Below are 23656 nucleotides of genomic sequence, written 5' to 3' on the forward strand. Positions count from 1 at the left end.
ACACAGACAGTGGGTTTATAGAGCAGTAAAAGTACAGTTACAGCACTTGAAATCAAGTAAAATGTACAATTTTTAAACTACTTAAAAAAGTACAATTCTTGGGAAAAAGTAGTTAAATTACAGTAACATGAGTTTTTGTAATTCGTTATTTTACACCCCAGCTAACATAATAGCATTTTACATAGGTGTTTGCCTGTGTAAAACTATCAATGCTTGGGATTTCTTGCAGAGGGTGTTTGTATGCTTTGCTTGGTTGCTTTAGTGTTCTGATTGGTTTTATGCATATGATAGGGTGTTCTTGATGTTTGATAGTTGGTTTGAAGTGTTCCGGTGTTTTTTTTTTTTTTTACTGGGCAAAGTAATAAGAGTGCACCACCAAGTCTCTATGTTCAGACGGGCATATACAATCAGATGTTTGTAAATTCAGAATTATATTTTCTTAAACCGTTCAGTCCTCCGACAGTGAAAGGTAAAGTCTATGAAAGGAATATGACATAGGGATGATCACACACAGATATTGGATTTACCTATCCAAAGAGATGCAGAAACTCACACCCGCTGCGAGACACTACAACGCGATAGGTATTGAATGGCTCACACGAATACGGGACGCTTGAGCATTTTTTGCACATCAACACAAGTATCAACTTTAAGAGCAGTGGTGTAGCCAATGGTGGGCCGGTGTGGGCCTGGGCCCATCCAAATTAGACCTAGAACCACACAGAATATTAGAGGCTGTTCTTTGACTTCAAATATATACTGTATTTAAAATAGTTAAAAATGCTATTGTTAAGGAGAATTTGGTTTAAAAAAAAAGAAAATTGGGGTGAAAACTTGGCCCATCCATTTTTGAGGCCAAAAGTAATTTTGTGGCTATACCCTTAATCTCACTGTCTGACCCTTCTATGCTTCAAAACGGGCATTTCATTGCCCATTAAAATACAGGACAATAGTTAACCTGTACAGGATGTCCTAATTTCTGCCAAAATATGTCCCTGCTATAATGGGACAGTTGTAAACTTTAGCAGCAACCAACTACACATCCATCTCTGCCATTTTTTTATCCTGTTGTCTGTGATAAAAATGTGTGAAAAACATCATAAATGGCAAAACATCCATTTCTAAACTCTCAGGCATGTTGAACCTATGACCTATGCATTGTTACTATGAAAACTAATGTGGACATGCTAAAAAAAAATGATTGCAGCCTGAACGGATAAAAATCAGATCTGTCAACATATAACCTGCTGTTTGAACAGTCTGTCTAAAAAATCTGATTTATGAAAAAAAATTGTGTACAAAGCCTATGATATTCTTGTGCTTAGATACAAATTGCCCTGTCTGGCACCAAACATTTGTCTGTGTTTAGGACACTGGAGCTGCCAGTAGCTAACCAAATTATTCCTATAGCTCCTAAATTTACAGCCAAATGTTGTCTTTCCCACAGAGCAGTGCTCTTCCCCACTTCAGACTGCTTTAAAGAGTCATCAAAAATTAATAACCTCCACAAAAATATTGCCCTCCACTCATCCATATCCTGTTTTATACAACCATATTTATGGAGAGGAATATTTTATGCTAACTGCTCTTCACTGGGTGCATATAACTCAACAAAAAATAAACATCCCTTTTTCAGGACACTGCATTTTAAAGAATTTGTAAAAATCTAAATAACTTTACAGATCTTTATTGTAAAGGGTTTAAACAATGTTTTCCAAGCTTGTTCAATGAACCATAAACAATTAATGAACATGCACCTGTGGAATGGTCATTAACAGCTTACAGACGGTAGGCAATTAAGGTCACAGTTATAAAAACTTAGGACACTAAAGAGTTATTTCTACGGACTCTGAAAAACACCAAAAGAAAGATGCTTATCTGCAAGAATGTGCCTTAGGCATGCTGCATGGAGGCATGAGGACTGCAGATGTGGCCAGGGCAATAAATTGCAATGTCCGTACTGTGAGACACCTAAGACAGCACTACAGGTACACAGGAAGGTCAGATGATCGTCCTCGCAGTGGCAGACCACATGTAACAACACCTGCACAGGATCGGTACATCTGAATATCACTGTAAGGCAGGTCCTTACCAGACATCACCGGCAACAACGTGCCTATGGGCACAAACCCACCTTCGCTGGACTAAACAGGACTGGCAAAAAGTGCTCTTCACTGAGGAGTCACGTTTCGGTCTCATCAGTGGTGACGGTCAGATTTATCGTTGAAGGAATAAGCGTCACACTGAGACCTATTGTCACGAGTGTGGGTGAATGCAGACACAGCACGAGGGTCTATTTGCAGCGGCGGTTTATTAAACAAAGGGGTAATACAAAAAAAACATGAACAAAAGAAAACATCCACGATGGGAAAAAAGGTCAACAATAACACGGAAGGCACACAAGGAGTTAACAGGAACACGGACGGCACACAAGGAGATTACAGCGGCAAAAAACAACGATGGAAAACATGAGAATAAGGCATCTACATACAACAAAGACCGACAGGGGAAAGGAGAAACAAACAGGGTTAAATACACAAACACAATGAAGACTAAACGAGACACATGTGAGATCAATGAAGAGTGCAGGCAGTGAGAGAGGCCAGGAATTGTGGGAATTGTAGTTTATACACAGACAGTGAAACACGGGGCGGACAACAAGGAAAACGTGACATGGAATGTGACGTGCTGAGTGAAACAGAAAACACGGACCGGACCACAAGGAACGTGACATGGAATGTGAGAAGTGGCGTGTGAAACAGACAACATGGGGCAGACAACACAGGAACGTGACACCTATACTCTGGAGCGGGATCAGTTTGGAGGTCGAGGGTCCATCATGGTCTGGGGCTGTGTGTCACGGCATCATCGGGCTGAGCTTCTTGTCATTGCAGACAATCTCAACACTGCGCGTTACAGGGAAGACATCCTCCTCCCTCATGTGGTACCCTTACTGTAGGCTCATCCCAGAGATGGGACCAAGTCACACATGTGCAAGTCTCAAGTAAGTCTCAAGTCTTAACCTTCAAGTCTCAAGTAAGTCCCAAGTATTTTTTTCTTGGGCAAGTCAAGTCCAAGTCAAGTCACAGGCTATGTCAAGTCAAGTCCAAGTCAAGTCACAGGCTATGTCAAGTCAAGTCCAAGTCAAGTCACCTTATTATTGTAATTTTACCTGCAGAATCTGATCATAATAAAGTGAAAAGACAAGATATAAGTAACTGTCAGTAAATTACAATACTCATGTTCAGTAAAATACATCATGGAATCAAACAAAATTGTAACTTCATAAAATTATTTATTTTTCACTTCTGCCAACAGTGTTTGAAATGTTTTAAATTTTCAACATTGAGTCCATAAAACAAATAACAGCTTAACATCCAACAGACTCCTCTCTAAACACCTCCCTCTCTCTCTCTCAAACACAGTTACATACATTAAACTTTGTTACATTTCTCCTCTCTCTCTCACACACACACTCTCTCTCACACTCTCTCTCTCTCTCTCTCACACACACTCTCTCTCTCTCACACACACTCTCTCTCCCACACCCTCTCTCTCACACACTCTCTCTCACACACTCTCTCTCTCTCACACACCCACTCACACACACTCTCTCTCCCACACCCACTCACTCACTCTCGCGCTCACACACACACACACACACTCACTCTCTCACACACTCTCTCTCCCACACTCCCACACCCACACTCACTCACTCACTCACTCACACACACACACACTCACTCACTCTCGCGCTCTCACACTCCCACACACACACACACTCAGAGTATATCCATAAGCCTATTTTTGCAATGTCTGTGAGTGGGAAACGTTGAGGTACCAGCGCGCGTGAACGTCATGGCAACGTACAAAACAAAGTACCTCGCGCGGGAAACACTTAAATGCGCGTAACTAACGTAAATCAAGCAGGCTAGTATGCAGCATAAGCCACGAAGTGTTGGCGAAATAAAAAATTAATGGACAGATTTTTTTTTCCAGAAAACTTCTTGCACAAAATAAATTCAAGCACTTTCAAGGACCTGTATATGTATGTTTATTTTCAAGAACTTTCCAGGGCCTTGAATTTTATTTTTCAGATTCACAAACTTTCAAGGATTTCAAGGACCCGTGGGAACCCTGCTATTATTACATTAGCTAACTACCAACTAACCAGATAAAATTAACAAATTGACAAGCACTTACTGGGCAGAATGGCTCTTCAAATGGCGGACGAAATTGGAGGTTGTCGTCTGGCTGTCCGCGATCTTAACGTTGCATGTCTTGCAAAGCGCTGTTCGTCTTTTACCATCTTGATAATCATTTTTGAAGCCGAAACGATGACCCTCGGTAACGTTACCCCTCCGGCTGACATGTTGATGGGTTATCTGATCTAAGTGGGCGTGGTGTGCGTAAGGCACGAGAGGGCATGGCTGATGATAGCCTATAGTGTCGTGATCCAGTCATGACAAAACTATTCTCAGCCTGCGCTCCAGCTGGATCAACTTTATTTTTTAAAATAATTTATATATTTTATATTCAAACTGAAAACATGATGTGATTAACACTCAAGTCATTCAAGTCTTAGTCTCTCAAGTCAAGTCAAGTCCCAAGTCTTTAACTTCCAAGTCCGAGTCAAGTCTCAAGTATTTTATTTTTTGTCAAGTCAAGTCACAAGTCATAAAAATAGCGACTCGAGTCCAAGTCACCAAGTCACAAGTCCCCATGTCTGGCTCATCCTGACATGACCCTCCAGCAGAGGCGGCGGCAGCCGATTTTGCCAGGGCTTCAGCCCCAAATGTTTTGAGTGTAGCCCCGAATGTATTTTGAATAGTTGACTGACAAATATGAAACCTGACAAAAGCCTATGTAAACCCCCGAAATCATAAGTTGCCTTATTTCATTGTGCTTTGGCTTTGCACATACTGCATACAGCCTGTAAAAATAGACATAGGCATAATCTAGCCTATAGAATAAGTTCCTTTGCTGTCGGTAGCCTATGGGCGACTCCGTTTCTTCCTCTCTGTTGAATATCCAGCAGGTAGGGGAGGAGCTGACATCAACTAACGTTACTTAGTGGCGAGTTAACAGCAGTTAGCAGGAAAGACAGCAAAAATGAAGCAAATGAGGCTTCTAAAATTTCCGAAAGAAGTCAGTGGGTAAGAATTCACATTTGTTTTTGTCCTTAAAAGTCTAAAGATCATCATCTGGCTGGCTTTCACCCACAGTAGGCTAAACCTCAAGACGTCCACTACCGACCATCATTACATGTTGTAGCCTCTAGCCTCTAGCCTCGTGGTCAGCGCATCTGTCTTTCACGCTCGAGTCCCGTTCGGCGCATAATTTTCTTGTTTATCAGGTGTTGTTTTCTCTAAGGATAACCAATAAGCATTAACATAAAATGTATGTGTGACTTGTTTTGTGATATTAGTTTGTAGTAAATATACACTTTGAGGGTAGCAAAGATGTGCCAGAATCAGGCATGGAAACTGGTAACAATTAATCAGTCACTTTACTTTAGAGAAAGTTAAAAGTGAAACATTGTTTATCCCAATGCTCCTAATCAAATCAAATCAAATCACTTTATTTTCACACTACCATGTACACAAGTGCAACAGTAGGTGAAATTCTTGTGTGCAGTTCCGAGCAACATAGCAGTCATGACAGTGACGAGACATATACCAATTACAGTAAACAGCATACTTACACAACACAATTTACATATCAAATGTACACATACTTACACAACACAATAATTATATACAATGTACAGTAGACAATACACACAATATACAATACAAAATATACAATAAGTAAGGAGTATATGAAATATATATATATATATATATATATATATATATATATATATATATATATATAAAGTAGTATATTGAGGAGAATATGTTGACAGTCCAGTGTGAGATAATAAGATGAAGATGAATAAAGTGCAGTGCTAATTATTGATCCTGATAGATCAAGTGTTCAACAGTCTGACTGCTTGGGGAAAGAAGCTATCATGTAGTCGGCTGGTGCGGGTCCTGATGCTGCGAAACCGCCTGCCTGATGGTAGCAGTGAGAACAAACCATGACTCGGGTGGCTGGAGTCTCTGATCCTAATGAAAGGATTTTGACAGATGAACATGGAGAATTATATACAGTTCGATGCCATGGTGTGTCAATGAACTTAGACTAAAGTCATTCATGTATTGCTTTAACTTAGGATCTTATACATCATTTTGACTATTTATGTCAAAAAATATAAATTATTTATATGTAAAAAAATTTTTACTTCACTTTACTCACTAGAATATAATTATTTTGTGATGACTTTATGGTAATGTACATAAAAATTCAAGAATCATGATAGATATTAGGGCAATCCGACTGATCTGATCTTCTTCAATGGTATTGGTCTACAATTTGAAATATGTAGCACTTGATGAATTAGTTGTTTGAAGCTGATTTGCAATAAGTTATGTGCTGTATCTGTTCTTTTGCATCACAGATGATTCGAGGAGGAGAGAGAATGAGTTAGTCGAGGATAGTACTAGAGTGGAAGATTTAGGAACTGTAGAAACAGGCCCAGACAGAACAAAACTCAAAGAATACCCTCTCACATCCGGGGCTAAGCCCCGGATGTCCTTCAATGCTGGAAACGCCTCTGCCCTCCAGCATGACAATGCCACCAGTCATACTGCTCGTTCTGTGCATGATTTCCTGATTTCCAAGACAGAAATGTCAGTGTTCTGTCATGGCCAGTGAAGAGCCTGAAACCCCCCCCATTATTCCATTTCTGTTAGTCACATGTCTGTGAAACTTGTTGAGTTTATGTCTTAGTTGTTGAATCTTTTTATATTCATAAAAATATTTACACATGTTAAGTTTGCTGAAAATAAAAGCAGTTGAAAGTGAGAGGACGTTTCTTTTTCTGAGTTTAGTATAAATGGAAAATATCCACTCTACAGGAATTGGGTTATCTGTTACTTACACTTGCACTGTGGTCTCATTGAGTGCAACAGTGAGCAAACACTTTTTCAGCTGCCTTGGTTCTGGAAGTATTTCCCATTCGTTTTGTCCACAGGGATTTCAAAACAATTCTTCAATAATGAGTTCTTGAACTAAAAAACCAGCTTGGATGAATCACACCATTACAAACTTTGAGTTGAAGCAAAAATGATACACCAATTTGAAAAAAGACAGACAAGGTTCAAGGCTGTGTACTTTAATTATATTTATGAGGGAATTAATTACTCTTCCCATGTATTGCAAATGATACAATCAAATAAAATAAAAATGATAGTGAAAAAGGTAACTGTTAACATGCAGTCATTGATTATCAGTATACAAATCTAGTTTAGCTTTGTATTTAAATAAATATAGTACCTGTGGAGTGTGAGGAGCCTGACTCGATTGTCATTGTCATTTTCAATGCTTTATTGGTGACTTCTCTGATTGGTGGATTGCTTTTGAGTATTATGGGTAGTGTAGTTCTTCACCAGGAACTCAACAATGAAATACTATTTTTTGAAAATGACAGTGAAATCACATTTTAGCTTTTGGCTTCTACAGAAGAACATGACATTGTTTAACAATCTTGGAGCTCAAGCTTGGTCTGTCTTGAAAGGTTTATATATTATAGCTAAAAATACATTTCTTTATAGAGGAAATGTGATTTGTACTCAGCCTTATCTAATTAAAATTAAATGACTGGTGACATATTACACGATAATACAGTATACTATAAAGTGGTTCATTAAATGTATCATGAGAAGTTATGAAGTGAAATGTCCACTGTATGCGTCAAACTATTTAAATATTCGCCTAAATAGATGATGCGTAGTGACTCACCTCAATCCGGGTGGTGGAGGACAAATCCTCTGCATCTGAGACCATCAATCCACACATCTTATAATGTGGCTTGTTGAGCTTGTTACTGTGGAGACGTAGCACATGTGGAGGCCCACACTATTCTCTGTGGCATTCATGCACAACTCACCACGTGCCCCACTGAGAGTGAGAAACACATTATAGCAACCACGAGGAGGTTACCCCATGTGACTCTACCCTCCCTAGCAGCCGGGCCAATTTGGTTGCTTAGGAGACCTGGCTGGAATCACTCAGCACACCCTGGATTCAGACTTGAGACTCAAGGGTTGGTAATCAACGTCAATAATTGCTGAGATACCCAGGCCCTCAGTTTTGAAGGTTTTTAATTTTAAATTAAAGTTTTAAATGATAAAATCCTCCCTACCATAAACCTTAAATCTAAACCTAATTGATAGAGTCAAAAAAAGCAAATGTGAAACACAAGCATGTCATTTTGTGGTGCTTCTATGACAATTTGGGTTCACGTGTTGACTCCTGTGCTCTTCAGGACTCCTAACCTGCTCGTTTACATCACAAGTGCAGCGCCCTATCATCGAGCCTACCGAACAATTTAATCACACTCGAACAAGCTTGTAAATATTGTTGATTATGAAATGCAAATGTTAAAATGAGTATTGAACTATAGTTCAGGGGAATTTAATGGGGGGGGGGGGGGGTGCTTCCATGAGGAGATTAAGGTCTGAGAACCAAGTATGTTTGGGCCAGTAAAGTGCTACTAGGGTGACCTGGTCCTCGTCCTCCCTGAACTTCAACAGTGTTTGTGCAAGTAGGCTCACTGGGGGGAACGCATCTGTGCCGAGGGGAGCCTCGGTCAGGGCATACCAGAGAGGGCAGTGGGAGGATTCCTGGGAAGCAAACAGGTCTACCTGTGCTTGAACAAATCAACTCCAAATCAGCTGGACCACCTGGGGTTGGAGTCTCCACTTTCCCTTGAGCGTGACCTGCTGGGACAGCGACAGCCACACTGTTGAGTTCGACCAGGATATGAGTGTCTCACAACGACTTGAGTAGCTGCTGACTCCAGAGAAGGACAGCGATCTCTGCACGCAGGGCAGTGGAATTCTCTGCCTTCACTGAGGTGAAACGGATGCCATTGAACCCGGGCAGATGCCTGGTGAAATGAATATTTAGACACATAGCCGAGACGGATGGTCCTGGTCAGCCATAAGCCACGCCTCCATGCTCCGAGCGAGGGGGACCAAAGGGACAATCGTGTGTGACGTATTGGCGGGTGGGGCCTCACAGCGGGGCGGAACCTGAGGCGCCATGTTGAGGGGGCTTGAACTCGTGGCTATGCTGAGTCTGGGGACATCACACTTACCTCCCTCTGGATACCCACCATTGGACTGGTCAGGGATGGGTAAGAGGGAAATCATCCTCGTAGTCCATCACAACCGCCCTGGTGTGGGTGTGTTTTTGCCACAGATTGGCATGCAGGGGCAGGTGGGCCACCTCCGCAACACCGTGCCTACCATAAAAGCGCGGTGTCCAGTGGTCATGATAACAATGGCCGTGAACACCGGGTGTGTGACCCAGTGAATGAGGAATCAGCTCTTTTCTTGAAAATGTGGGTACCGCAGCCCCTCGGGCATGCGACTAAATCAAAAAGAAAAGGCAACAATAGATTCTCCTCCCAGCCCTCCACCGGGAGATGGAGTGGTTTGCATACCACCTCCAATGCAGCGAGTCTCTATATCCCTGGGTCGCCTGTCTCAGGGGTGCTTCGAAGCCTTCCTCCGGTTCTTGGTGGCAGGCCGTGAGATGGGAGGCATTTGCTTCCTGCAGTCACAGTGACAAGCAGACGGAGTGTGGGACCATGCCGGGCAGGAGGTGCTGAATATTCTCCGTCTGCTCCTTAACCGCTGAGAACAGTTGGGCAAAGTCCTCAACATTGTCGCCTGTGAGATGTAGCCTGTGAGATGCTAAGCCAACCTGTGAGATGTGAGCATCAAGGAATCGTACCTTGTCAGCCTCCCTCATCTCGACCAGGTTGAGCCAAAGATGGTGCTCCTGGACCACCAAAGTGGACATCGCCTGCCCAAGAGTCTGCGCCATGACCATCGCCCGGAGGGCAAGATCAATTGCAGAGCGCAGCTCCTGTTTCAATCCCAGTTCTGAACTACCCTTGTGCAGTTCTCTCAGCACCTTGGCTTGGCCATGACATGAAGGACAGAGGTGGTCTGTTCAGCGGCACCGTAGGCTTTGGTTGCCAGTGACGATGTAAGCCAACAGTCCCTGGATGGGAGTCTTGGGCATTCCGCCAGGTGGCAGCGCTTTGCAGGCACAAGTGCACCTCAACTGCTCTATCCACCTGGGGAATCACCAAGTTCCCACTTGCAGCCCCACCATCATGTGTAGTGAGAGCGGAGGAGCTCAGAATTTGGGTCTGGGCAGTAAAATGTGCCCACCACTACTTTGTGAGCTCCTCATGCACCTCCGGGAAGAAAGTGACCAGTGCAGGGCATGGCCCTGAGAGGCGTTTCGGGCCCAGGAACCAATCATCAAGCCGCAAGGGTTCAGGGTAGGCTTCAGAGTTCATTCATTTCGTGAGCCCTGAATGAGACTGCGAACTCGCCCTGAGACAAGCCGGCGGCCTCATCCCAGAACTGGACTGGGGCAAACGAGCGTGCTGGGGAATCGGAGGTCTGTGGGGGGATGCCCAGTGGAGCGACTGCCATTGGAGTCCCCAAATCCCCCAGTGCTAACCGTCATGGCCTCAAACCTGTAGGTAGAAGGACCAGTGCAGGGAGCCACTGGGGTGGCTTACCCTCTGAGGAAGGAAAGGCATGACCGCAACATTGCCATGGTCATGTTCTCACAATGAGGACATGACCTGTCCACGAACGACATCCCAAGCATGTGAGACAGCGATCGTGGCCGTCGGAAGCTGCGATATAAAGACCGCAACCAGGAAATACACACAGACGGAAAGGGATCTTTAAAAAGATGCTCCGTCAGTGCCACTCTTTTGGTAGGAAATATACTCTTTTATTTAGGAAGAATATACTCTTTTAGCTGCTGAAGTGCCCAGGGGCGTTCTCTGCACTCCACCGGTGCACAAGGGGGATAAACCACTGTAATGTGCCATAAATCCAACAGCTTGCACAAGAGGTGAATGGATCGGCAGAGGAATTCAGCTCACTTTTATACCTGTATGTCCGGGGGAGTGGCATGCAAATTCCTCTCGCCAATTCCCATTGGCCTTTTCTCAAAAATCAGAGGTATTTGCGGCTCCCAAGAGTGACCCTTAGTGTCACTACATCGACACAACGTTGAGTGAGTGACAGATTGGGAACTGCTGTGATACGTACAATGAGATGTGTAAAATAAATAAAACAAATTTAAGACATGTAGGTATAGTAATGTGATTCAATGACACCAAGTTTGTTTTCACGATGAGTGTTACACTCTACTGTATTATCAAGCTGTGTTTAAACTCCATTAACTCAGGACTGTTAATGCTAAGAAAACTCTTCAGACCTGGCTAATATACACAAGTTGATAATTTCCCTCTATTTTCTGTCACTTTGCAGCATGTGAACTGATGACGCAGGGCATCCTGGCGCTGGTCACATCTACTGGCTGTGCGTCCGCTAGCGCACTGCAGTCCCTAACAGATGCCATGCACATTCCACACCTGTACGTCCAGCGGAACGCTGAGGGATCACCCCGTACTGCCTGCCAGCTCAATCCAAGCCCCGATGGAGAACGATACACCCTCACTACACGACCACCCATCCGACTCAGTGATGTCATGTTAACACTGGTCGGGGAGCTACGCTGGCAGAAGTTCATCATCTTTTATGACAGTGACTATGGTGAGTGATTTGGTATGTTATGGTGAGAAACTTGGGAAAAAGGATATTTTACTGGAAAACATTCACAGGTGTTAAGCTGTATGTATTTTCTGTAGTTGATGTTGGACCAGAATTTAGAATTTGATGGATTCTGGTGAATGGTTAGTTTGAACGGTGGTATGATGGATTTCTGCTGGTATTAGAGATTAACCGATATATTGGTTTTGCTGATTAATCTGTGCCTCCTGGAGGTGAAATATAAACAATCACTGACACCCAGTGGTGATGTGCTGTGTCTAGATCTATCTACCTTTACAATGTTCATCCATATTATATCGTCACATGTACGGTATGCATCATTTGTCAGTTTGATTAGACAATCATAAATAAGTGGTTTATTTTGAAGCGAGGCCATACACAGAAAAATGTGACTATTGTTTATGGAAACGTTTTCCATTAGTACATACATCACGTCTCCAACATTATATATGGTAAATAATAATTAAAAAAGTCATCTAGTGAATGTAAAAGATGCTTAGAAATACCTAGAAAACCCTTGATCTGGTATATATATATATATATATATATATATATATATATATATATATATATATATATATATATATATATATATATAATCAGTAAATACAGAAATCTAATTTGGTGAATCATACATGTAGTGCATTGTAATGGAACTAAGTCTCAATCACTTCATATGGACTTTTGCTTGATATTTAACATTATATAAAAGACACATTTGAATCATGAATGTTTATTTATATAACCATTATTGATTTTTGAGTTCTTGTTGATTTTGATAGAGGTAGTCCCTAGATAAGTTTTAATAATACCGGATAAAGCAATCGCTGATGATCTATATTATTGTAATACATTATAGTTTATAGTAAAAGTGGAAAGTTAGTTTATTTATTATTATCTGTTTGTTTGAGCATCTAGAGCACATCCATTTCAAACTAAGAGTCCCAGTTTAAGTTCGGGCTTGTTAAGGTTAAAAGTCCTGAGTTATGCGCCAAATCATTTTTTTTCTTCTGGTTATTATTGGGGTTATTGTAGCCTCTGTGATTGTCACAGTAAGTAAAAATCCTTCATTATTGGTAGTGACTAGATCAGTCTGAATCTAGCTGATATAACTCAATAAGTTATTCTTATATGCTGAAGTGGAGCTTGTTGGCTGAAATTACAAATTAAGCAACAAGGTTGCAACAACAGAATTTGCACAAAGTTATGCTACGAGAACCATGCATCACCATTGTTTTAATTAATAGACTTTCATTCCATTACTTTAAAATCTTAATTAATTTGATAAGATTCATGCTAATCTCCAGAGATTGCTTTTGGCTTTTTCATTTATATTTGAACAATGTGGGTCTGGGTATCTCAGCGAGTATTGACGCTGACTACACCCCTGGAGTCGCGAGTTTGAATTCAGGGCGTGCTGAGTGACTCCAGTCAGGTCTCCTAAACAACCAAATTGTCCCGGTTGCTAGGGAGGGTAGAGTCACATGGGGTAACCAAATTGGTCCGGTTGCTAGGGAGGGTAGAGTCACATGGGGTAACCTCCTCGTGGTGGTGATTAGTGGTTCTCTCAATGGGGCGTGTGGTGAGTTGTGTGTGGATCGTGGAGAGTAGCATGAGCCTCCACATGCTGTGAGTCTCTGCTGTGTCATGCACAACGAGTCACGTGATAAGATGCGCCGACTGACTGTCTCAGAAGCAGAGGCAACTGACACTTGTCCTCCACCACCCGGATTGAGGCGAGTAATCGCGCCACCTACTTAGTAGGAATTGGACATTCCAAATTGGGGAGAAAAGGGGATGTAATTTAATAAAACTACAACAACAACATAAAAGAAAAACAAAGAACTATAATGTTTACAGTTATTATTACTTTTTTTATTGTATTTAATTGGCCTGATCAGATTAAATGGATGTGTATTTATTTACTCATAGTATATTCATAAAATATTCATATATGATCAGAATCAGAATCAGAATCAGAATCAGCTTTATTGCCAAGTATGCTTACACATACAAGGAATTTGTCTTGGTGACAGGAGCTTCCAGTCAACAACAATACAAACAATACCAAAAACAGCAGCAACACATAGGTAATTAAAACAAAAAACAAAAAAAGAATACAATATAAATAGTTATACATATACGTACATACACTCACCTTCATACACACACGTAGTGCAAATCTAATACAATCTGTTATATAAAGAACAAAAAACTGTATATTATGTACAGAGCAATGTAAGTAATGGCAGTAGTGGATATGATGGATAATATAAATAGAATTAAACTGTGTATTGCACATAATTATTGCTCAATGGGGCAATTTAATTGTTCATTAGATGGATGGCCTGAGGGAAAAAACTGTTCCTGTGTCTGACGGTTCTGGTGCTCAGAGCTCTGAAGCACCGGCCAGAAGGCAACAGTTCAAAAAGGTAATGGGATGGGTGAGTGGGGTCCAGAGTGATTTTTACAGCCTTATTCCTCACTCTGGAAGTGTATAGTTCTTGAAGGGGGGCAGGGGGCAGGGGGCAACCAATAATCCTCTCAGCAGACCGAACTGTCCTTTGTAGTCTTCTGATGTCTGATTTCGTAGCTGCACCAAACCAGACAGTTATTGAAGTGCAGAGGACAGACTCAATGACTGCTGAATAGAACTGTATCAGCAGCACTGGTGGCAGGTTGAACTTCCTCAGCTGGCGAAGGAAGTACAACCTCTGCTGGGCCTTTTTCACAATGGAGTCGATGTGTATCTCCCACTTCAGGTCCTGTGAGATGGTAGTGCCCAGGAACCTGAATGACTCCACTGCTGCCACAGTGCTGTTTAGAATGGTGAGGGGGGCAATGTTGGGGTGTTCCTCCTAAAGTCCACAATCATCTCCACTGTTTTGAGCGTGTTCAGCTCCAGGTGGTTTTGACTGCACCAGTGAGCCAGCCGTTCAACCTCCTTTCTATATGCAGACTCGTCATCATCTTGGATGAGGCCGATGACAGTGGTGTCATCTGCAAACTTCAGGAGCTTGTCAGAGGGGTCCTTGGTGGTGCAGTCATTGGTGTACAGGGAGAAGAGTAGTGGGGAGAGCACACATCCCTGGGGGGCACCAGTGCTGATGGTACAGGTGGTGGAAGTGAATTTTCCCTGCCTCACAAGCTGCTGCCTGTCCGTCAGAAAGCTGGTAATCCACTGACAGGTAGAGGTGGGAACAGGGAGTTGGTTTAACTTAGTCCGGAGTATATCTGGTATGATTGTGTTGATAACTTGTACAAAGACAAGTTTCAAAGAATTTCACTAATAAATACAGTGCTTAAATACATAATGCAGATTAAGGATTAAAATGAGCTCAAATGTGATGAACATAATGGGCTTTATTTTTTATTATTGCGCTTGGTGCAGCACAATGACTGTGCGCAACATATCTTGCTATATAAAATATGATGCAGGCTAAGGAATAACTGGAGAAAACCCTCAGATTGTAGCGCTTTACATACCCACTTGCATCTACTTGCACAAAAATACCAAAAATGCATGACCATGCCCACTGGTTTTGCACATATGACTTAAAGCATAGCATAGCATTGTGCTTCACACTATTGAACTGAAAACAGGGCCCTATGTAAAAAATCTTAATCGTCTTTAAAATAGGCTTCATAGGCTTCATTTCTATGATGCAAAATATAAAATCGTATTTCTTTTGGTTTTGGGGTGAAATATGACTTGGACATTTCTTCACTGATTCCGTCAAGAAAACTGATTGAACTATTGAACTATTTACCTGATAATATTTGGGTTTGGAATATTTTTTTAGCACATCATGTTTATTTTGGATGTGCTCAGCTTTTTCTCTTTAAGCATTACTGCAGATTGTTGTTGTGTGATTGTGGTTTGCCGCAATCATTCAGGTGGATTCTGCACACTGGTGGTGGTTGAGGAGAGTCCCGGTTCACTGCGTAAAGCGCTTTGAGTGTAGTGTCAGAAAAGTGCTATATATAAATGTAATGTTCATTCAATGATTCATTCATTCATTATATCCATACAATGCAAGTGAATGGTGTCCATAAATTAGGCTCCAAAAAGGACATAAAGCTCAAGTACACATCCTCACACTTGCTGCATACTATGTCAAGATTTATAGGTCTGTTCTCATCCAAGAGTCGTAAGAATTACATTTATGATTCTCACGATTTTCACATATATCCCTCCAGATACCTTCATTTGTGTTCTTCAGTGAAAGAAAGTCTACATTCTTGTAGTTCCACTGCACAGTGGCCACACCACTCAGGTTGCGGATGTGTGCTGTATCGAATCAATATTCAGATCAACAGATCAATGTTTAAATCCTTTTTTACTATAAATCTCCACCTTAGACCAGCCCCAAGAGTAGGTCGGTGAATATGAAAGTCACTTCCACAACAAAAAGTGGAAGTAAAAGTGAAAGTGTATATTTTTCAGTAAAACAGACCACACCTATCATATTACTTCTGAAGAAAAGGATTAAACCACTGGAGTCACATAGATTACTTCTATGCTGCCTTTATGTGCCTTTTAGACCTACTGAGTTCTGGTCATCATTAACTGAGCTGAAATATTCTTCTAAAAATCTTAATTTGTGTTCTGGTGAAGAAAGAAAATCAAACACAACTGGGATGGCATGAGGGTGAGTAAATGATGACAGAATTTCATTTTTGGGTGAACTGTCCCTTTAAGAGAAGAATTTCAGACAAAGAAGACCTGAAACATAACTGAAAACCTAAACTATGAAAGAGTCATACCACTTTCCTCTTGGTTCCTGGACAATGAATCAATTGACAGGTCAAAAGGCAAATTCATGTGATATGTTTACGCATGAAATGTAAAAGCTGACTTTCTCTTACCCCTGGTGGAGGTCTGATTATCCCTTCATCTCATTGTGTGTTATATAAGCCTATTTAATGTGTTTGCCAGCTCTCACATAGTGAAAATCACACAATACTGCTTTGTTTAAGGCACAAAATGGCAAGGTGCTTTTGGAGTGCTTATTTTCTCATGTAGCACAATACTCTATCGCAGCCCTGCTGTGATCCAAGCCTTTCAGATCACAGATTGAATAGGCGTCTGTTCAGTGATGGCACAAAGTGTGGCATGAGTTGAGGGCCCACAATTAACACTTGAACACTTGCAAAAGTGCCCAATACAAGTAAAATCTAAAGAACACATCTGTCTGGATAAAGGAAAACATCTGTTGTGACTTGAAAGTCCAATAATTCCATTCAACGAGGTAACAGTTCCAGTGTTTTTCCACTGTAACCAGGTTGTGTTGTTGTTTTCTTCCTCGCCACCAGGGGCCGGCGTCCTATAGCAAAGGAACAAGGACGCTGATATAAGCCTAGAGTGAGTGGAAGGAAGTTAGCTTGTTTAGCTCTTGGCTTCGCCAGTAGGTTTCAGGGCTCACTCTACCAGAGGGGTCACCTCCTCTAAAGCCTTGGCTAGAGGTGTCCCTGTGCAGCATGTTTGTGATGCGGCAGGCTGGTCCTCTCCGCGCACATTCATAAGATTTTATAGTTTGGATGTTCATGCCACTCTGGGCTCTTATGTCCTTGAGTCGACATCTCAAGCTCATGTCTGTGACCTCTCATGCTCTTGTGAGCACACTACACAACCGTAGGGGGTCCGGACGGCCACAGTGCGGCGCCATGTGTATTCTCATTCCCAAAGCGCTTTTTAAACGCAGCATCAGTGTAGCTTTTTGAAAGGGAACGTCTCGGGTTACTTAAGTGTAACCCCGTTCCCTGATAAAAGTGGAACGAGATGCTGCGCTTCATTGCCGCACTGGGATGCCCCAGGACTGCTCTTCAGACAAAATATCTGACGATGCTCCTGTGACGCATCTATTTAAAGCCCTCCAACAGGTGCATCCAATGATTACACCGGCAGAGGCTATACATTCCAGTCAATGTTCATTGACGTGTTGCACACATATTCACAGCTGGTCGCACCTAAAGCTGTTCCCAAAGTGCTTTTCAGTGCAGCATCTCGTTCCACTTTTTTCAGGGAACAAGGGTTACACTTAAGTAACCCGAGACGTTTCCTTGTTTGGATTACCATTTCAATATTTGGATAATTGTTTACCTTTTTTGGAGCACTTTCATTCATGAGGATTATTCATTTTGACGGACATAAAACGTTAGTTACACATGTAACTGTGGTTCTGTGAATTCCGGATGACCGCCAGAGGCAGTATTAAACACTACTGGATTATCGCAGCGCCAGCCAGATAGGTCGAGAGAATATACCAACAAAGTCACATAGTGACGTATGCTGAGCCCTGGGGGTTATAAACCGCAGCCGCTCAGCACTCTGCCTCTGTATGCCTTTCTCGCGCATTCCGAGTGACCAAGAACTCTGGCGGTCATCCGGAATTCACAGAACCACAGTTACATGTGTAACTAACGTTCTGTTTCATTCCTACTGACCGCCAGAGGCAGTATTAAACACTACTGGATGACCCATACCAACATAGTCATGAGGAATGCCACTGACCTGTTGAAAAATGAAGGCCGCTCCTGAAGAACTGCAGAACTCACAGCATGATGAGCAGCAACGTTGACCTTTTAAAACCTGGCAAACGTGCATGGGGAAGCCCAGGTAGCGGCAGTGCAGATGTCCGCTAACGAAACTCCTCTAAAAACAGCCCATGAAGATGAGATGGCCCTAGTGGAATGGCAAGTTAGCCCCCGGGGCAATGGTTGCCTTGCTGCCTTGTAAGCCAGTATAATAGTTTCCACTATCCAGTTTGACAACCTCTGCTTCGACACTGGAGCACCTTTCTTCACACCACCATAGCAGACAAATAACTGGTCTGACTGTCTAAATTGAGTAGTAGTGTCTACATAACGCTTCAAGGCGCGAACAGGACACAAAAGTTGAGCACTTGAATCAGACCCTGAAGAAGTCTGAAAAGAGGCCAGTTCAATGTGCTGTTAATGAACTCAGGAAGAAGGACTTTTGGAAGAAAAGAAGTATTGGGTCGCATCCGGCAACCAACGCAAGCACAATTCGCTAACAGACAGTGCGTGCAACTCACTGACTTGTTTCCCAGAAGCAATAGCCAACAAAAAGGCAGTCTTCAAGGTTAAACATTTCACGTCAATGCTTTGCAAGGGCTAAAACTGGAATGAGCAAAGGAATGCAAGCACGAGTGGCAAATCCCACACGGGAAAGTGAGGATTCCGAGCAGGCTTAAGACAGCGTGCACCCTTCAGAAAACTGCAGACAAGACTGTGAGATCCAAGAGAAGATCCACCAATTGGAACATGATATGCAGAAATAGCAGTGACATACACTTTCAACGTGGAAGCCGCTTTGCCCTCCTCCAGTAAATGTTGAAGAAAACTTAAGATCCTCGGAATGTCACACGTTGCAGGATCAAGCCCTTGCTTCTCACACCATGCAGAAAAAAGCCTCCAATGGCCAGCATAGATCTGTTGTGTGGAAAAAGCCCTAGCATTGGAGATTGTGTGAATAACCGCAGGATTACAATCTTTCATTTAAGGATTTAACCCAATGGCCAGACCCAAAGCTGCAGGCAAACTGGATCTGGGTGCCAGACGCTGGTCTCCAGTTGGGAGAGGAGGTCCTTCCTGGGGGGAAGCTTCCATGGATTGCCTGACAGAAGTCTTAGCAACAAAGGAAACCATGGTCTGGCTGGCCATCGTGGTGCCACGAATAGTACTCTGTGCTTGCACAGGGAGATCCTGTGTAACGCCACCCATAACAGAGGGATAGGTGGGAACGCATATAGTAGGCAGTTCGGCCATTTGTGAGCCAGTGCATTCTGGCCCAAGGGGCTGGACATTTCTGTCCTTGCGAACCATAGATGACAGTGAGTGGTCATCTCCGAAGCAAAAAGATCTACCTCTGCTCTTCCAAATCGAAGCCAGATCTCCTGCACAACATCTGGATGAAGTCTCCATTCTCCTGGATGTACCAGATCCCTGGAAAGAGCATCCGCTGTCTGGTTGCATGCTCCTGAAATATGAGCTGCCCTCAGTAAACCGAGTCGCGGCTGGCACCATGTCAGGATCTCGTGCGTAAGCTGTAGAGACCTGCAGGATTTCGTGCCGCCCTGGTGGTTTAGATGGAACACTGTTGAGGTATTGTCGGACCGAACAAGAACATGGCGGCCTGCCAGGACTGGCATGAAATACTTTAATGCCATGAACACTGCACGTAGTTCCAGAAGGTTGATATGTTCTGTTGTCTGGGTCGGTGTCCAGCACCCGCAAATACCCCTCTGGTTCCATGTTGCCCCCCACCCTGTGAGGGAAGCATCGGTCGTGACCAACTCCCGTCAAGAGGGAACCACACAAGGGCACTCCTGTCTTCAACAACTCCACCTGCCTCCACCACCTCAACGCCCGTAAGCAACGGTGAGAAATTACAATCAGTCGATGGCGATGTTTGGTGGGATCTAGTTGCAAACTGTTGTTCCACAACTGAAGTGGTCTGAGGTGGAGTAAACCTAGGGTAATCACCACTGTAGCAGCAGTTAACATCCCTATTAGTCGTAGGACTACCTGGTACTGTAAAGAGACACCCGGGCGAAAGCGAGCCAAGAGTTGTAGAATGTTCGTCACACGTACTTGAGACAGGGAGGTAGACATTAGGCAGGAATTCAGGGTTATTCCTATGAATGGAGACAGAGCTGTGCTCACACACCTTGTGAAGACACGAGGAGCAAGGGAAAGACCGAAAGGTAGAACCTTGAATTGTAGGCTTGATTCAGGAAACTGAAACGCAGAAACTTTCTGTGATGAACAGCAATTGGGATGTGAAAGTATGCATCTTTCAGGTCGACACTTACAAACCAATTGTCTGCTGCCACAGACCGAAGAACGTCGGCTGTGCACAGCATTCGAAAAGGAAGAACCTTCAGGAACAAATTCAGATGCCTCAAATCGAGAATTGGGCAGAAACCACCGTCCTTCTTCAGAACAAGAAAATATGTTGAATAAAACCCCTCTTCCTTAACTAGGGGATGAACTTTTTCTATGGCTCCCTTCTGTAACAGTGAACGAATTTCCAGAGAGAGGGCCATTGAACAAACTGCATTTTTGACAACCGTAGGAGCGATTCTTTAAAATCTGGGAGGCCGGCGTCGGAACTGTAGAGTATATCCCCTGCTCAGAGTCGTCAAAACCCAAGGTTCTGCGGTGTTGGTCCTCCAGTACTCTATCTGTTCTACTGAAAAACGATCAACCGCCAGCCTGTGTGTCTCAGGCTTTATGTGTGCGACTTTTAGTGGTCGCGGGGGGGCGCTGACGGGGTCCTCCTGGCAAGTGCCGATGAGGTGGCCGAAAAACACTAGCATTCTCAGTTGCCCGAGGCCTTTGAGGCCTCAGACAGCTTTACCCTCTTTTCCAAAAGTTCCGGAACATTAGGACCAAAAAGATGCCCGGGAACGAATGGAAGATCTCTCAAGGTTTTCTTGCAGTCCTCAGGTAGCCGTGCTTGGGCAAGCCACACTTGGCGGCGGGCTGCCAGAAGCGTGGCTGCAAGACTACCCAGCTCGCGTGTTACGTGGCCCGTTGCCAAAAGAGCCGTTTGCAGAAACTGTGAAATTGAGGGATCAACATTTGCTGGTTCTAGCGTACTGGTAGCAGAAAGTAGTAACTGACAGATTGTGTTTTCTACATGAGTTATGTAAGCAACAGACTTGTATGCCTTTTTCAGTAATGAATCTGTGCGACCACATTATGCACTGGGACATCGCACATTCCCTCGTAGAGCCTCGTCAGGAGACACCACCAAAGCTGCAACAGGCTGCTCTATTTCTGGAGCACGACTCACCCCGATGGAATCTGCTTCAGCCATAGATGCTAACGTCCGAGCAATCTTTGAGCGCCGTTTAGGCAGACCAGAACCAGTGAGGGCATTTGAAAACTCGGCCACAAAATCTTTACATGGTGGCATGGCAAAAGAAGTCGCAGCTGTGGCCTGCCTGAAAAAGACATTGGTTTGGGCAGATTGGACAGGTGACTCATCAAGTCCTAGACGAGCAAGAGCCATTCGAAACACAGCCAAAGTATCATCAGAAGAGGGCTGGGCCTGTCCAGATGACTGAACTGACCCCCCACTCGACCCCTCCATTGCTGGAAAACCAGCGAAAACATCCTGAGGTGATGGTTGCGCCGAACATTCACAGCATTCCCATGATCATGAAAAAAATAGTCAGAAGCAATCGTAGAAAGCACATCCAAGTCAGAATGATGTGAAAAATGAGGGGAATCAAGGGACTCTTCCCCGGTTCCACGATTCAGAACATTCTCATCCTCCTGTGTCATCTTCACAGGTGTAGCAGATGTTACAGGCTGAAGCAAGTGCAGCAGGCGTTTCAGTTCCGCCATCTCTGAAGTAAGCACAGAAAGAGAGTGAATTTTCCTCGACACGCGAATCACTTCGCGATGTGGCCCTCCTCTTAGATGGGAGGGGAGCGCCGGCTGCCGCAGACGCCCTGCGCTTCTGAGTGCGAGAAGGGGCTACATCCAACTGCCCGAGTTTCACCGTTGAATTGGGGTCTAACTCAGCAAGATGGAGCCGCCGTTCCGACATAGGTAAAAGACTGCAGTGCAGACACGGGTCCGTGAGTGCCTCTCTCAGATGTTGAACACCCAAACACGACAGGCAGATGTCATGACCGTCGTCCAGGAGGAGATTATTAGGGCACAGCTTACAAGTCAGTGGGAAACCAGTGGCAATCGAGTTGTGAGCCATAGTTACTCGCTAATAACACCTTCGGATAGAACCGTAAGGTTTCATTCAAGCAGAATGATCGTAATGAAGCAGAATACAGGAAAAAAATAATTATATAATTCCTGAGGGTGAACAGACAGGTAATGTCCAGAATATCTCATGAAAAAATAAATAAATGTCTAAAATGGCTGATGGATTGAACCAAGGGGCGCAGAGTATCACATAAGTTCGAGGAAAGAAGTTCAGAACAACTGTGAATAATGAAAATGTCAACGGGAGACCGCTAACTTATAGCGCGGAAAACACCAGCCACCGGATAGCACCGAGAGGCACAGAGTGTTACCGACGGAAAAGAATGAAAACTCACCAATATGCGGTTAAAAACACTTCAAATTCATTGAAGTGGCGTAGATGCACGCTGACACAGCTTGTGAGAACGATATCTCGCTGCTCTTGTAAGCTGCACTTGACAGCGCAATCTATCACTTACGTAAAAACAACCTATCTCAACCAGGCGAGAAAGCGAAAGAGGCAGAGTGCTGAGCGGCTGCGGTTTATAACCCCCAGGGCTCAGCATACATAACTATGTGACTTTGTTGGTATATTCTCTCGACCTATCTGGCTGGCGCTGCGATAATCCAGTAGTGTTTAATACTGCCTCTGGCAGTCAGTAGGAATGAAACAGAACCCAAAATAGCCACGATCAGACTGTATTCATTCAGCAGTTTAAAGACTATATGGCACAGATTTTAAGCACAATCACTCTGGAGGACAGGTTCGATTTCATTTCATGTTATATCATGTCATCATTTAAATACTGCTCATTACATTATATCCTTTCCTTATTCCCAGGTTCATATTTTGGGTTTGGGTTTGATGTTTAATGAGTTTATGTTGGAAAAAAGTATTTTTAGTTTGAACACAATATATATATTGTACTGTATACAGTATATTGGCACAGAGCGTTTGTTTTTTTCAATTGTACTCTGTTGAAAATAGTTGGATGTGGCCCCCCCTAATTTCTTATGTCTCATTCAGTCTACTAAGCAGGTCAAGTGTTACACTTTGAATATGTAATCTGTAAGCCAACCACCTTGCATATGCTATAGATGATAGGTCCTTTGTCATGTAATATGTTAGCACTACACTTGCGTACTTTCTCTTTGTCAAACATTTAATCTGCTTCAGTTGTTTGCAGGTACACCTGTTT

The 23656-nt window shown here is 43.3% G+C and overlaps 1 protein-coding gene across 1 annotated transcript in view; it reads left to right on the top strand.

Annotated features, from left to right (window-relative positions):
* The window catches only part of LOC127633550 (glutamate receptor ionotropic, delta-1-like), a 772099-nt gene that overhangs the window by 351646 nt on the left and 396797 nt on the right, over positions 1–23656 (top strand). The window contains exon 3 of the mRNA XM_052112731.1: positions 11418–11702. Coding sequence (XP_051968691.1) covers positions 11418–11702 — 285 coding nt within the window. The remainder of the gene's footprint in view (positions 1–11417; positions 11703–23656) is intronic.

The sequence above is a fragment of the Xyrauchen texanus genome, chromosome 40 (assembly GCF_025860055.1).
Source record: "Xyrauchen texanus isolate HMW12.3.18 chromosome 40, RBS_HiC_50CHRs, whole genome shotgun sequence".
NCBI lineage: Eukaryota > Metazoa > Chordata > Actinopteri > Cypriniformes > Catostomidae > Xyrauchen > Xyrauchen texanus.